Source organism: Oncorhynchus gorbuscha, linkage group LG02, assembly GCF_021184085.1.
Source record: "Oncorhynchus gorbuscha isolate QuinsamMale2020 ecotype Even-year linkage group LG02, OgorEven_v1.0, whole genome shotgun sequence".
Lineage (NCBI taxonomy): Eukaryota > Metazoa > Chordata > Actinopteri > Salmoniformes > Salmonidae > Oncorhynchus > Oncorhynchus gorbuscha.
Window position 1 is genome coordinate 19609552 of NC_060174.1, and position 17017 is coordinate 19626568.

General features: G+C 41.6%; 1 protein-coding gene across 5 annotated transcripts in view; it reads left to right on the forward strand.

The window, feature by feature from the left end:
- The first annotated feature begins 522 nt into the window (after positions 1–522).
- The window catches only part of LOC123998647 (nicalin-1), a 28472-nt gene continuing 11977 nt past the window's right edge, over positions 523–17017 (forward strand). For 4 of the 5 annotated variants that reach the window (XM_046303710.1, XM_046303719.1, XM_046303738.1 and 1 more), the window contains exons 1-6: positions 524–816; positions 1475–1665; positions 1977–2121; positions 4072–4166; positions 8443–8523; positions 14720–14823. In XM_046303710.1, coding sequence (XP_046159666.1) covers positions 642–816; positions 1475–1665; positions 1977–2121; positions 4072–4166; positions 8443–8523; positions 14720–14823 — 791 coding nt within the window. In that variant the 5' untranslated portion in view covers positions 524–641. Of the gene's footprint in view, positions 817–1474; positions 1666–1976; positions 2122–4071; positions 4167–8442; positions 8524–14719; positions 14824–17017 lie in introns of all 5 variants that reach the window. The other variant, XM_046303729.1, reaches the window with a different exon arrangement.

Here is a 17017-nt window from a genome sequence, read left to right on the forward strand (position 1 = left end):
TCTCATGCTTTGTTGATTTCAAAAAAGCCTTTGACTCAATTTTGCATGAGGGTCTGCTGTACAAATTGATGGAAAGTGGTGTTGGGGGAAAAACACAAGACATTATAAAATCCTCGTACTGTACACAAACAACAATAGCATTACTGTCAGTCAAAAAGATCCTAAAAAGTCAAACATTTCTTAGCACATACTTCACCTGTCAGAAACAATCTCTGTCACTAGTAGAAGCACACGTTGACGATCCTCCCCGGTTACTATTTCTGGGTTTAACATCGGTCTACACTGACCCCTGTCGTTGAATTCATCAACTGCACAGCCTACCCTGAAATTCATGAAGCTGTCTCTGAGAGTCCCTGTAGGACCCTCAAAGGCTGAGAATATTGTCGTTAAATAAATCAATGAATGACAGAATTATTTTATAAGAAATAATATAAATTGTAGTTATGAAACATTTTACAATAATGTGTACATGCCAATCAAAATGTAAGCTCGTGCGTGCTTACTATAGGTGGCCAAGCTTTTTGCCATATTAAAATTAAGTTGTGTCGGTTGCTGCTGCGCTTTGTGCATAGACTAGAATCGTTCCAGAAACTGCCCAGGTTACAATTGTCTCTTGTTTAGACCTCAATACTAAGGTCAAGATGTTTGAGGAGGCTAGTGAGGTGTTCGATAACATGTTTAAGTCATCTTTCCCCTTGACTTTCATTGTGTTTATCCCTGCGGTGCTGATTCTCGTCTCACCCCTTCCAACCGAAGCGGCACATGAATTCACTGTGTACCGCATGCAGCAGTATGACTTGCAGGGACAACCGTACGGTAAGCATTTAAAATAGCTAGCTAACTATGTATATTGTGCAAGTATTAAATTGTAATCCTGTTCTGTGGTTAGCGATCCTGATATAAGGCATATATTTCGTCAGGTAAACGCTGTCACTGCAAAATTCTAGCTAGCCAACTTTAGCGTGCTAGCCTGGGTCTGTTAGCTATCTAAAAAGCTAGCTATAACGGCTGTTAGCTAGCTAAGATAGCTGTCAACCCGTGTCCTCCTTCATTCATGCGGCATAGCTCTCTCTCATGCTCTCTCTCATATGTATACATATGAGTAGGAGGACACGGGTTGACAGCTAGTTAGTGTTATGGTTGTTATTCACTGGCAATAGCACGTTCTCTTAGCTAATCTTAACTACCAATCGTTACCATTTCAATGATAAGTTGTCCTAAAAGGTAACGCGAGCAGCTACAAACCCTCAGAGCCCTAGGGAGTGCCACTCACCACAACCATAAACACACGACCCCCATCAGGTTATAACCATGTCTTATTTACTTCAAACCATAGAATTTGAATATGATGTGCTGTGTGATAGCTAACGTTAGTAGACTATAGCATTGCATCAATCATGTCAGCTAGTTAGTCACTGAACTGTGTTTCCATTTATCTCTCCCCGACTGATCTGATTCCACTTGTGATTCCCAGGTACCAGGAATGCCATATTGAACACAGAGGCCCGCACAGTGGAGGCGGAGGTGCTAAGCCGCCGCTGTGTCATCATGCGGCTGGTGGACTTCTCCTATGAGAGATATCAGAAAGCCCTGCGCCAGTCCGCTGGGGCTGTGGTCATCATTCTCCCCAAGAATATGTCCACCATGCCACAGGACATAGTGCAGGTAATAAGAATTATACTGCCTTATGTATGGGTTTATAACTGTACAGCAAACAACCCTGGAAGTCGAATCAAGAGGCAAGGCCCTGTGTTTCCTTGAAAGCCAGAGCTGTTTGTGTCCATGTAAAGTATGTTTATATTACACTTAGATAAAACAGCGGTCACAACACACTTTCAAGATAAACTTGAAAAACCAGACTTGCTGGAGTGAAGTAGGCGAAAGATGAAAATGTTATGCTGTTTCACGTTCACATTCTGATGGTGTAATAGTCTTGTGAATGATAACCAGTCATTCAGTATTCCTCCACATTGTAGCAGTTCATGGAGCTGGAGCCAGAGATGCTGGCTACAGAGACCATTGTTCCAGTGTACTTTGCACTGGAGGATGATGAGCTGCTCTCCATCTACACACAGACCCTCACCACCTCCTCCTCCCAGGGGTCCTCCTCTGCAGCCGAAGGTACAGGAGATTTTTTTTATTTAAATTGTTTATTTTTATTTTTTTATTTCACCTTTATTCAATCAGGTAGGCAAGTTGAGAACAAGTTCTCATTTACAATTGCGACCTGGCCAAGATAAAGCAAAGCAGTTCGACACATACAACGACACAGAGTTACACATGGAGTAAAACAAACATACAGTCAATAATACAGTATAAACAAGTCTATATACAATGTGAGCAAATGAGGTGAGATAAGGGAGGTAAAGGCAAAAGAATAGGCCATGGTGGCAAAGTAAATACAATATAGCAAGTAAAACACTGGAATGGTAGATTTGCAATGGAAGAATGTGCAAAGTAGAAATAAAAATAATGGGGTGCAAAGGAGCAAAATTAATTAATTAATTAAATACAGTAGGGAAAGAGGTAGTTGTTTGGGCTAAATTATAGGTTGGCTATGTACAGGTGCAGTAATCTGTGAGCTGCTCTGACAGTTGGTGCTTAAAGCTAGTGAGGGAGATAAGTGTTTCCAGTTTCAGAGATTTTTGTAGTTCGTTCCAGTCATTGGCAGCAGAGAACTGGAAGGAGAGGTGGCCAAAGAAAGAATTGGTTTTGGGGGTGACTAGAGAGATATACCTGCTGGAGCGTGGTTGAAATTGTTTAAATTGTGTAAAGCAGGGTTATTCAACTTGAAGCCCACGGGCCAGATCTGGCCCATTTGTCAACTCAAAATGTCCCTAATAAATTCTGAACATTAAAAAAATAAAATAATTGTTTAAAAAATCCCTTCAAAAATCTGATATTTAGTGCCAAAAGGAGCCCTTGTTCAATATTTTCCAATGGGAGAATCTGTTTCCCTTTAGTCCCGCCCATTAAGTGCTGTCAATCAATATCATCCAACATACCAGTCACAGCCAATCAGAGCTGCTAAGGGGTACAGGGTGTTTCTGCCCACCTATCGGCTCTTTCACCGCAGATGACATCACTACACTGCCTGATACAGCAGAGCGTGCTTTGTGGTGAGTTAAACAAATACCATGGACTCGCTTCTGGCTATCATAAACTTTATCCGATTGACATACAGCCGCAACATGGCTTGTTTTGTAGGCTGCTGAGCATCATCTACCACAATGATATTCGTTGGCTAAGCAAGGGTAATAATGCTATGTGAGCATAGGGAGGAAATAGTTGCTTTTCTCCACGATTGCAACCACAAGAAAGCCAACGCATATCGAGCGAAAATGCTTGATAAGGAGTTTGTATCAGATGTTTGTTTTTCAATCAATTGAATGGACTTAATTTGGGACTACAGGGGATGGATAAAGCAGTTGTTGACATGATTAAAAAATATTTTCAAAATAAATGTATTTTCTCCTCTGATTTGAGCCCAAACTAAACGCTCCATCTGCCTACACTGCAACTATATTCAATAATCATCAGTACAGATCACTCTCACAAGTTTTTAGATAAACTGAAATCTTACAGAGGTAGTGCAGTTTGTTATAGGGACCCGTTCTCTACTAATGCTGGGGGAGCGAGAGACTTCTCTGCAAAAACTAGTCAAGTGAGATATACCATGTATAAAAGGTTCCTTATGTGTAAATGAAAACAAAAGATGAGGCTATGTAAAACGGACAGAAAAGTACAAATGTATGTGATGCAGGTCAACTGTTAAGTACAAATATGTTCCATTATAAAATAAATCATTTTGCTAATCTTAAACCACTTAACATATACTTTTAGCGACATTTAATTTTAATAAAAGGGCTTTGTAGGATTATAATTGTGTTTGCATTGTTTTTTCTACCTGTTTTAGCAAGAGTAATCCCATGTAGAAAATATATTTTTCACATCGCCCTTCCCCCCCATAAGAATATAGTTGAATAGCCCTGGTGTAAACCATGTTAAATATTATTATTTCTAGTGAATTTCTTTTTAGTGCTTTAATGCATTTTCCTCATGTCTTTTCAGTGCTGATACACACAGCCACGGCCAATGGCTTTCAGATGGTGACAAGTGGGGCTCAGAGCAAGGCAGTGAGTGACTGGGCCATCACTAGTCTAGAGGTGAGAATCCTTATGGTTAAACCACTGTTCTGTAGCTGTTTAATGATTATGTAGCATTGTGACATTTAATCCAAGTTTCTGTTAATTGGTGATCTTTTAAAATATAGACGGGTTAAATTAAATAGTATTTGTCTCATGCTTCGTAAACAACAGGTGTAGACTAACAGTGAAATGCTTACTTATGGGTCAATACAGAATGAATTGTATACATCTCTTAAAATAGTGACACAAGGAATAAATACACAGTGAATAACAATAACGAGTAAAAAATAACATGTCTTATATACAGGGAGTACCAGTACTGAGTTTGTGCAGGGGTACGAGGTAATTGAGGTAGCTATGTACTTATAGGTAGGGGTAAAGTGACTAGGCTACAGTATAGATAATAGACCGTAGCAGCAGCGTATGTGGTGAGTGTGAAAGTTTGTGTGGAGTCAGTATGCATGTGTGGGCGTGTTATGTGTGTGTGGGCGTATGTAGCGTGTGTGGGTAGAGTCCAGTGTGTGCATTTTCAGTCCAGGAGAGTTAGTGCAAAAAAAGGCTAAATGCAGGTAGTCCGGGTAGCCATTTGATTAGCTATTTAGCAGTCTTATGGCTTGGGGATAGAACCTGTTCAGGGTCCTGTTGGTTCTAGACTTGGTCCACTGGTACCGCTTGCTGTGCGGTAGCAGAGAGAACAGTCTATAGCTTGGGTGGCTGGAGGCTTTTACATTTTTTGGGGCCTTTCTCTAACACTGCTTGGAATAGAGATCCTGGATGGCAGGACGCTGTACTCATCACCCTCTGTAGCGCCTTGCAGTTGCTGTACCAAGCCGTGATTTTGCTGTAGGAATTTTTGAGGATCTGAGGCCTCAAGCCACATATTTTTAGCCTCCTGAGGGGGAAGAGGCGTTGTCGTGCAATCTTCACAACTGTGTGGGTGTGTGTGAACCATGTTAATTCCTTAGTGATGTGGACACCGTGGAACTCGAAGCTCTCGACCCGCTCAACTACAGCCCCATCAATGTGAATGAGGTCGTGCTCGCCCCCTCTGTTTCCTGTAGTCCACGATCAGCTCCTTTGTTTTGCTGACGTTGAGGGAGAGATTGTTGTCTTGGCACCCCACTGCCAGGTCTTTGACCACCTCCCTATAAGGCTGCCTTGTTGTCGGTGATCAGTCCTACCACCGTTGTGTCGTCAACAAACTTGATGGTTATGTTGGAGTCGTGCGCGGCCACACAGTCGTGGGTGATCAGGGTGTACAGGAGTGTGGAGTGCTATAGAGATTGCGTCGTCTGTGGATCTTTTGGAGCGATATGCAAATTGGAGTGGGTCCAGGGTGCCTGGGATAATGGTTTCAGCTCAACTGAGGTTCTTGACACCATGTCTTGTTATGAGGTGTTTTGAATGTCACGTCTATGCTAATATGGCAACAAATGACCAGACTTTCAAAGCATTTCATGGTTATAGATGTGATAGTCATTTAGGCAGGTTACCTTGGCGTTCTTGGGTGCAATGACTAAGTTGGTCTGCTTGAAACAAGTTGATATTACAGACCGGCTTAGGGATAGGTTGAAAAATGTCAGTGAAGACACTTTCCAGCTTGTCAGCACATGCTCTGAGTATGTGTCCTGGATAAGTGTCGATGCACTTATTAATGAAGCCGGTGACTGATGTGATGATCTCTTCAGAGTTATTGGATGAATCCCGAAACAAATTCCAGTTTGTGCTAGCGAAACAGTCCTGTAGCTTAGCATCTGCTTCATCAAACCACTTCCTGTTTGAATTTTTGTTTGTAACCAGGGGGATAAAGTTTTGGTATAATTTGCCTTGTATGCGTTTCTGTGTGGAGTAAAGGAGATCGAGAGTTTTGTCGCCTCTAGTTTTTTCAGTTTCAGCACTAAAATCACAAACCGTGAGAAATGCTGGCTCTGGATGTGCATTTTTGTTGTTAGCTCATGGCCCTATACATTTTGTTGAGTCGGTCTTAGTGCCAGCATCGGTTAGTGGTGGTAAATAGACAGCTACGAAAAATATAGATGAGCATACTATTTATTTATTTACCAAGAGTTATCATAGGTTAGCTGACAACTTCACCAAAATTATGCGCACGCTTCAAATAGGCAGAAAGCTGTGTGTTGTTGTGATTCTAGGTGGCCAGATAGCCAGCAACAATGACAAACTGCCATGTGGTGAATCTTAAGTGGCATGTTTCAGCTTGTTTGATCTTGTTCTTGATACCATGTCTTGTTTTGAGGTGTTTTGACTGTCAACGACTATGCTAATATGGCAAACATTGACCAACTGTAACAATGGATTTGAGAGACAAGTGCTTATTGTGCAACTTTATTTGTTTTCAATAAACATTGGCAAATAAATAGTGTACATGTTATCAACAATCTAAGCCAACCCCATCTGTTTTGCCACATACTTGCTCAAGCATCCAGTTTTGTTGCTAAACAACCAACCTGTCTATTAGGCTACCAGTAGACCAGTACTCTAATTAGCACACTGCCTTACACTTTGGGTGTAAAGGTATTAATAAGCAGATAACTTGTTCGTTTTCTTAACCTTACGTAAGTCTATAGTACATTCTGAAATTATTCAGACCCCTTGACTTTTTCCTCATGTTAAGTTACAGCCTTATTCTAAAATGTATAAAATGTCTTCATCTACACACACTACCCCATGATGACAAAGCAAAAACAGGTTTTTAGAAACTTTTGCAAATGTATTCAAAATAAAAAAACATCACATTTACATAAGTATTCAGACGATTTTATTAAGTACTGTTAGGTTCTTATTTTTCAGAGTAAATAACTCACGGACACTTGACAACCAAGTTTAGTTCTCCCTAAAGGGCCAACACCGCTGTATTCAGACAAAATGTGTTCCTGCTCCTCCTTCTCTCCAATCCTTACATCTTATGGTTCCACAGGAAGAGCGTAACCGGATACTAAACCCTTATTACTCCCTTCAGGGGATCTGACCTGACCTCCTGACCTCAACCCCTCCTTCGCCTAAGCCACATATGTCCTCCTGTATCACCTATCGCACTCCTGTGACTCCCAGCACATTTCACAGCCACTCTGTCTTTCTACAGAGAACCATTAACTTCTGACATAAAACCCAGTCTCTCTCACTCCTTTATATACTGCTTCAGATCTATCATGTCTTTAGTGTCTCAATGTTCAAGGTTTACCCTAAATCCAACAGTACTTTGTTGAAGCACTTTTGGCAGTGAATACAGTCTCAAGTCCTCTCAGCTCTCGGGTTGGATGGGGAGCGTCGCTGCACAGCTTTTTTCAGGTCTCACCAGAGAGATTTGATCGGGTTCAAGTCCGGACTCTGGCTGAGCCATTCAGAGACTTGTCCCGAAGCCTCTCCTGGGTTGTCTTGGCTGTGTGCTTAGGGTCATTGTCCTGTTGGAAGGTGAACCTTCGCCCCAGTCTGAGGTCCTGAGCACTCTGGAACAGATTTTCATCAAAGATCTCTCTGTACTTTGCTCCGTTCAACTTTCCCTCGATCCCGACTCGTCTCCCAGTTCCTGCTACTGAAAAACATCCCCACAGCATGATGCAGCCACCACCATGCTTCACCGTAGGGATGGTGCCAGGTTTCCTCCAGACGTGACACTTGGCATTCAGGCCAAAGAGTTCAATCTTGGTTACATCAGACCAGAGAATATTGTTTCTCATGGTTTGAGATTCCTTTAGGTGCAGTTTGGCAAACATTTTATTTTTCATGTCTTCTCAATAAACTGAAAAGTAGAAGAAATGTATTTGAAAAGTTTTTATATTTCTGAATGTTAAATTCAAATCCCTTCCTGAATACGTTAAATTCAAATTGAGCCCAGCCTTAATGCATACGGCCACTACCAGTCAATGGCCTTGTTTCACATATAGTACCAGTCAAAAGTTTGGACACCTACTCATTCAAAGGTTTTTCTTTACTACATGATTCCGTGTGTTATTTCATAGTTTTGATGTCTTCATTATGATTCTACAATGTACAAATAAAGGAAAAACCCTTGAATGAGTAGGTTTGTCCAAACTTTTGACTGGCACTGTATAATGGTTTTTAGTTGAAGTCATTGTGAGAGGCCTCCCGTGCCTGACTTCATTGATATGTCTTATGTTTCGACATACCCTTAGGTACATTCTTTACTTTCATACAAGATGACAGCGAATGTACTAGTGTGTTTTGAGATGTTTTAGGACTGATATATATAAAATGTAAATCCTAATACAATATACTGTATATACTGTCTAATCATTGTAGCCCCATCCTCTCCTAGGGGCGACTGGCTGGAACTGGAGGAGAGGACCTGCCCACCATCGTCCTGGTGGCTCACTATGACTCTTTTGGTGTGGCTCCGGTACGCCCAGCTCTCCCTTCATGCACGTCAATATACTCGTTATTACAGTGCCTTCATAAAGTATTCATACCCCTGGACTTATTCCAAATTTTGTTAGCCTGAATTCAAAATGGATTTATCTTATTTTCTTCTCACCTATCTATACACAATCCCCTATAATGACAAAGTGAAAATATGGTTTTAGACATTTTTGCAAATGTTTTCAAAATGAATTACAGAAATATCATATTTATATAAGTTTTCACGCCACTTAGTCAATACTTTGTAGAATCACCTCTGATTCTTTCTGAATAAGTCCAAGGGCTTTCCACACCTTGATTGTGCAACATTTGCCCGTTTATACTTTTCAAAGTTCTTCAGGCTCTGTCAAATTGTTTGTTGATCATTGCTAGACAACCTTTTCAGGTCTTCCCATTATATTTCAAGTAGATTTAACTCAAAACTGTAACTCTGCCACTCAGGAACATTCCCTGTCTTCTTGGTACCAACTCCAGTATGGATTTGGCCTTGTGTTTTGGGTTATTGTCCTGCTGAAAGGTGTATTCATCTCCCAGTGTCTGGTGGAAAGCAGACTGAACCTGGGTTTCCTTTAGGATTTTACCTGCGCTTAGCTCCATTCCGTTTCTTTTTTAAACTTCCCTGTCCTTAACGATTACAAGCATACCCATAACATGATGCAGCCACCGCTATGCTTGAAAATATGGAGTGTGGTATTCACTAATTTGTTGTATTGGATTTGCCCCAAACAACACTTTGTATTCAGCACAAAAGCCTTCTTTTTGCAGTAATACTTTAATGCCTTGTTTCAAACGGGATGCATGTTTTTGGTTTTTTAAATTCTGTACAGGCTTCCTTGTTTTCACTCTGTCAATTAGGTTAGTATTGTGGAGTAACTACAATATTGTTGATCCATCCTCAGTTTTCTCCTATCAAAGCCATTAAACTCTGTAACTGTTTTAAAGTCACCATTGGCCTCCAGGTTGGCCATTGGCTATAAGATGGCACCGAACAGGATGACTGACGTTTTACATGCTCCTAACCTACTGTTGCATTTTTTCTAACTTGTTTAAAAAAATCTTTGTACATAATGTTGCTGCTACTGTCTCTTATCACCAAAAATAACTTCAGGACATCAGTACAGCGATTACTCACCACGAACTGGAAGAAACTTTTTCCTTTAACGAGTCCGACGAGAAGGATATACTGCTTTCCCGGGAACAGGCCCAAATCCCCGTCATTTGCGTGAAGAAAAGACAGAGGAAAAGGGGGCGCAGGTCGGGCCTTCTGAAAATCCTTAGACGAGTGAGTAAACTCCCACTGCCATCCGTTCTACTGGCTAACATGCAATTATTGGAAAATAAAATTGATGACCTACGATTATCCCACCAACGGGACATTAAAAACTGTAATATCTTATATTTCACTGAGTTGTGGCTGAAGGACGACACGGATAATATAGAGCTGGCGGGATTTTCCATACACCGGCAGAACAGAGAAGCTATGTCTGGTAAGACTGGTGGTGGTGTGTCTATTTGTCAATAACAGCTGGTGTGCAATGTCTAATATTAAAGAAGTCTCAAGGTATTGCTCGCCTGAGGTAGAGTACCTTATAATAAGCTGTAGATCACACTACCTACCAAGCGAATTCTCATCTTTATTATTCAAGGCCGTCTATTTACCACCACATACCGATGCTGGCACTAAGACCGCACTCAACCAACTCTACAAGGCCATAAGCAAACAAGATAATGCTCATCCAGAAACGGCGCTCCTTGTGGCCGAGGACTTGAATGCATGCAAACTTAAATCAGTTTTACCAAATTTTTACCAGCATGTCACATGTGCAACCAGAGGGGGAAAAACTCTAGACCACCTTTACTCCACACACAGATGCATAAAAAGCTCTCCCCCACCCTCCATTTGGCAAATCTGACCATAGTTATATCCTCCTGCTTCTATCTTCCTGATTCCTGCAAAAACTAAAGCAGGAAGTACCAGTGACTCGCTCAATACAGAAGTGGTCAGATGACGCAGATGCTACGCTACAAGACTGTTTTGCTAGCACAGACTGGAATATATTCCGGGATTCATCCAATGGCATTGAGTATACCACCTCAGTCATCGGCTTCATCAATAAATGCATTGCTGACGTCTTCCCCACAGTGACCGTACGTACATATCTCAACCAGAAGCCATGGATTACAGGCAACATCCTCCATCGAGCTAAAGCTGCCGCTTTCAAGGAGTGGGACACTCATTAAGTTTGCTGACGACACATCAGTGTAAGGCCTTATCACCGACAACAGAGAACTGGCAGTGTGGTGCCAGGACAACAACCTCTCCCTCAATGTGTGCAAGACAAAGGAGCTGATAGTGGACTACAGGAAAAGGCCCCGATAAACATCGGCGGGGCTGTAGTGGAGTGGGTCGAGAGTTTCAAGTTCCTTGGTGTCCACATCACCACCGAACTATCATGGTCCAAAGACGGTCATGAAGAGGGCACAACAAAACCTTTTCTCCCTCAGGAAAAGATTTGGCATGGGTCGCCAGATCCTCAAAGTTCTACAGCTGCACCATCGAGAGCATCTTGATCGGTTGCATCACCACCTGGTATGGCAATTGCTCAGCATCTGACACTACATCACTGGGGGGGCAAGCTTCCTGCTATTCAGGACCAATATAATAGGCCGTGTCAGAGGAAAGCCCATAAAATTGGCAGACTCCCCAGTCACCCAAGTCATAGACTGTTTTCTCTGCTAACGCACGGCAAGTGGCACCGTAGCGCCAAGTCTAGGACCAAAAGGCTCCTTAACAGCTTCTACCCCAAGCCATAAGACTGCTGAACAATTAATCAAATGGCCACCGGACTATTTACATTGACACCCCCCCCCCTCCCTCTCCCTCTATTTGTTTTGTACACAGTTGCTACTCACTGTTTAATATCTGCATAGCCACTTCACCCCTACCTACATGTACAAATTACCTCAACTAACCTTTACCCCCGCACACTGACTCGGTACCGGTACCCCCCTATATATAGCCTCGTTATTTTGTATTTTTTTATAATTTTTTACTTCAGTTTATTTGGTAAATATTTTCTTAACTCTTCTTGAACTGCACTGTTGGTTAAGGGCTTGTAAGTAAGTAAGCATTTTACGGTAAGGTTGTATTCGGCGCATGTGACAAATCAAGTTTGATTTGATGGTGAAATCCCTGAGCGGTTCCCTTTCTCTTCGGCAACTGAGTTAGGAAGGACACCTGTATCTTTGTTGTGACAGTGTTTATTGATACACACTCCATATTTTAAGAACTTCACCATGCTCAAAGGGATATTCAATGTCTGCTTTTAAAAAAAATCCATCAACCAATAGGTGACCACCTTTGCGAGGCATTGGAAAACTTCCTTGGTCGTGGTGGTTAAATCTGTGTTTGAAATTAGTTTCTCGACTGAGGGACCTTAAAATGATCTGTATGTGTGGGGTACAGAGATACAGTTTTAGTCGGAAGTTTACATACACTTAGGTTGGAGTCACTAAAACTCATTTTTCAACCACTCCACAAATTTCTTGTGAACAAACTATAGTTTTGGCAAGTCGGTTAGAACATCTACTTCGCTCACAAGTAATTTTTCCAACATTTGTTTACAGACTAAATTATTTCACTTATAATTCACTGTATCACAATTCCAGTGGGTCAGAAGTTTACAAACACTAAGTTGACTGTGCCTTTAAACAGCTTGGGAAATTCCATAAAATGATAGGCTAATTGACATCATTTGAGTCAATTGGAGGTGTACCTGTGGATGTATTTCAAGGCCTACCTTCAAACGCAGTGCCTCATTCCTTGACATCATGCTTGACATCAGAAGAAATCAGCCAAGACCTCTGAAAAAAGTTTGACCTCCACAAGTCTGGTTCATCTTTGGGAGCAATTTCCAAACACCTGAAGGTACCACGTTCATCTGTACAAACAATAGTACGCAAATATTATTATTATTTGAATCTGTTATTTTACCAGGTAAATTGACTGAGAACACGTTCTCGTTTGCAGCAACGACCTGGGGAATAGTTACAGGGGAGAGGAGGGGGTTGAATGAGCCAATTGTAAACTGGGGATTATTAGGTGACTGATGGTTTGAGGGCCAGATTGGGAATTTAGCCAGGACACCGGAGTTAACACCCCTACTCTTACGTTAAGTGCCATGGGATCTTTCAATGACCTCAGAGAGTCAGGACACCTGTTTAACTTCCCATCCGAAAGACAGCACCCTACACAGGGCAGTGTCCCCAGTCACTGCCCTCGGGCATTGGGATATTTTTTAGACCAGAGGAAGGAGGGCCTCCTACTGGCCCTCCAACACCACTTCCAGCAGCATCTGGTCTCCCATCCAGGAACTGACCAGGACCAACCCTGCTTAGCTTCAGAAGCAAGCCAGCAGTGGTATGCAGGGTGGTATGCTGCTGGCTAAGTATAAACACCATGGGACCACGCAGACATTTGCAACTGGACATGGGGACAATGATTGTACTTTTTGGTGAAATATCCTCTGGTCTGATGAAACAAAAATAGAACTGTTTGGCTATAATGACCATCGTTATGTTTGGAGGAAAAAGAGGGAGGCTTGCAAGCCAAATAACACCATCCCAACCGTGAAGCCCGGGGGTGGCAGCATCATGTTTTGGGGGTGCTTTGCTGCAGGAGGGACTGGTACACTTCACCAAATAGGTGGCATCATGAGGGAGGAAAATTATGTGCATATATTGACACAACATCTCAAGACATCAGTCAGAAAGTTACAGCTTGATCGCAAATGGGTCTTCCAAATGGACAATGACCCCAAGCATACTTCCAAAGTTGTGGCAAAATGGCTTAAGGACAACAAAGTCCAGGTATTGGAGTGGCCATCACAAAGCCTTGACCTCAGTCCTATAGAACATTTGTGGGCAGAACTGAAAAAGCTTGCAAAGAGGCCTACAACCCTGACTGTTACACCAGCTTTGACAGGAGGAATGGGCCAAAATGTACTACTTATTGTGGGATACTTGTGGATGACTACCCAAAACGTTTGACCCAAGTTAAACAATGTAAAGGCAATGCTACCAAATACTAATTGAGTGTATGTGAACTTCTGACCCACTGGGAATGTGCTGAAAGAAAATAAAAGCTGAAATAAATCATTCTCTACTATTATTCTGACATTTCACATTCTTAAAATAAAGTGGTGATCCTAACTGACCTAAGACAGGGAATTTTTACTAGGTTTAAATGTCAGGAATTGTGAAAAACCTAGTTTAAATGTATTTGGCTAAGGTGTATGTAAACTTCCGACTTCAACTGTAAGTAATCCAAAAATCATGTTCAACACTGTTATTGCACACACTGAGTCCATGCAACTTGTTATGTGAATTGCTAAGCAAATCTTTCCTCAATTCATTTAGCATTGCCATAGCAAAGGGGTTGAATACTTATTGACTCAAGACATCTCTGCTTTTCATTTTTAATTAATTTAACATTTCTAAAAACATCATTCCACTTTGATATTATGGGGTATTGTGTGTAGGCCAGTAACAAAACATCTCCATGTAGTCCATTTCAAATTCAGGCTGTAACATAACAAAATATGGAAAATGTCAAGGTGTGCTTCTGAAGGCACTGTATTTATTTTATTTTTTATTGATCGATTTATATAGCGGCATTGTGGTGTTAGCATATGATGTCCTCTTCAATAACACAAACCCCAAAGCAAATCAGGGGGAGAAAAATTGTTTCATTCAAAGAGGACAAATCATAGATGTTAAGCTGAGAGGTAGATGTTCATTCTCCCCTGTCCTCAGTGATTCTTTCCACAGAACAAAGGGACAGGATGTAGTTTTATTACCCAACCCGAGCAGAGTGGTTGACAAATTAGAATTCCTTGCAATAGAACTGGGCCAATAGTCAAATAACAAGTATCCTATTTCAGGCTCAATGTATAGACAAATTCCTCTCATGTCTCTGACCCATTACTCATTAATTCCCTATTATGGAAAAAACACCATTTCCATTGATCGTTAGTACTCAATTGACTTTTAGTCCTCTTGACCTTTTAGTCTTCTGCGTTGTGTATTAATCTTACAATATTCTTATAGTAGTCAACTAGAAGTGAAGATGCGAAGTAAATGTGTTCTCTGTATGATTGTGGTGTTGTCCTGTCCAGTGGCTGTCCTATGGAGCAGACTCTAACGGCAGTGGGGTGTCTATGCTGCTGGAGTTAGCCAGGCTCTTCTCCAGACTCTACACCTACAAGAGGACACACGCTGGGTGAGCAACACACATCCCCAGCCCCCCTGAGAAATCGGGCTTCTTACAAGGTTATAACCATCCACACCTTTCCTTCCGGCATCTAGGCACCCACAGCAGAGGAAAATGTGTAAAACGTACAAATGTAAGAATAAACCTCTTACAATATTCAGAAGATGGAGACCTTGTGTTTTTAAAATGCTTTTCAGTTGTACTTGTAATAATAAAGTAGAACAGATGTGGTTCTTAGAAGGTATTTGTCGATTTCTAGAAGAAGTGTACTCTAAACACCCAGGAGTGTGAGGAGTTTGTGCTGAGGAACCAGATCTCCAGATGGCGCTGGAAGAGATGGCTTCCGTTTTTACCGGCTCCTAACCAATTGTGCTATTGTCTGTGTGTTTTCGTGTTTTTTGTAACTTATTTTGTACATAATGTTTCTGCCATTGTCTCTTATGACTAAAAAGAGCTTCTGGATATCAGGACAGCGATTACTAACCTCGTACTGGATGAAGATTTTTTTCTTTAATGAGTCGGACGTGAAGGATTTACTTCTGACACCCAACAAGGCCAAAATCCCCGTCATTCACATGAAGAAGAGACGGTGATATCGGGGAAGTAGGTCGGGGTGCCTTGTAAGCATCCACCGGCGAGTGAGTAATCCGCCTCTACCATCAGTCCTATTAGCCAACGTGCATACATTGGATAATAAAATGGATGAGCTCCGATCAAGACTATCCTACCAACTGGACATTCAACTGTAATATCGTATGTTTCACTGAGTCGAGGCTGACAGCTGGCTGGGTTTTCGGTGCATTGGCAAGATAAAACTACTGCCTCCGGTAAGACATGGGGTGGCGGTCTGTTTCTATTTGTAAATAACAGCTGGTGCATGAAATCTAATATTAAGGAAGTCTTGACGTTTTGCTCATGATCTCATGATAAACTGTAGATCACATACACTGTATTTACCAAGAGTTTTCATCTGTATTTCTCGTAGCTGTCTATTTACTACCACAAACCCAATGCTGGCACTAAGACCTCACTCAACGAGCTGTATAAGGCAATAAGCAAATAAGAAAATGCTCATCGAGAAGCGGCGCTCCTAGTAGCCGGGGACTTTAATGCAGGGAAACTTAAATCCGTTTTTACCTCATTTCTACCAGCATGTTACATGTGCAAACAGAGGGGGGGGGGAACTCTCGTCCACCTTTACTCCACACACAGACGCGTACAAAGCTCGCCCTCCACTTGGCAAATCTGGCCAAAACTCTATCCTCCTGATTCCTGCTAACAAGCAAAAACAAAAGGAGGAAGTACAAGTGACTCGCTCAATATGGAAGTGGTCAGATGACGCAGATGCTAAGCTGCAGGACTGTTCCGCAATTATTCCGATGGCATTGAGGAGTACACCACATCAGTCACTGGCTTCATAAATAAGTGCATCAATGACATCATCCCCACAGTGTGAACGTACGTACATACCCCAACCAGAAGCCATGGGTTACAGGCAACATCCACACTGAGCTAAAAAGGTAGAGCTGCCGCTTTCAAGGAGCGGGACTCTAACCTGGACGCTAATAAGAAATCACGCAATGCCCTTCGATGAACCATCAAACAAATCAAATCAAATTTTATTTGTCACATACACATGGTTAGCAGATGTTAGTGTGAGTGTAGCGAAATGCTTGTGCTTCTAGTTCTGACAATGCAGTAATAACCAACAAGTAATCTAGCTAACAATTCCAAAACTACTACCTTATAGACACAAGTGTAAGGGGATAAGGAATATGTACATAAAGATAATTGAATGAGTGATGGTACAGAGAGGCATAGGCAAGATACAGTAGATGGTATTGAGTGCAGTATATACATATGAGATGAGTATGTAAACAAAGTGGCATAGTTAAAGTGGCTAGTGATACATGTATTACATAAGGATGCAGTAGATGATATAGAGTACAGTATATACGTATACATATGAGATTAATAATGTAGGGTATGTAAATATTATATTAGGTAGCATTGTTTAAAGTGGCTAGTGATATATTTTACATTTCCCATCAATTCCCATTATTAAAGTGGCTGGAGTTGAGTCAGTGTGTTGGCAGCAGCCACTCAATGTTAGTGGTGGCTGTTTAACAGTCTGATGGCCTTGAGATAGAAGCTGTTTTTCAGTCTCTCGGTCCCAGCTTTGATGCACCTGTACTGACCTCGC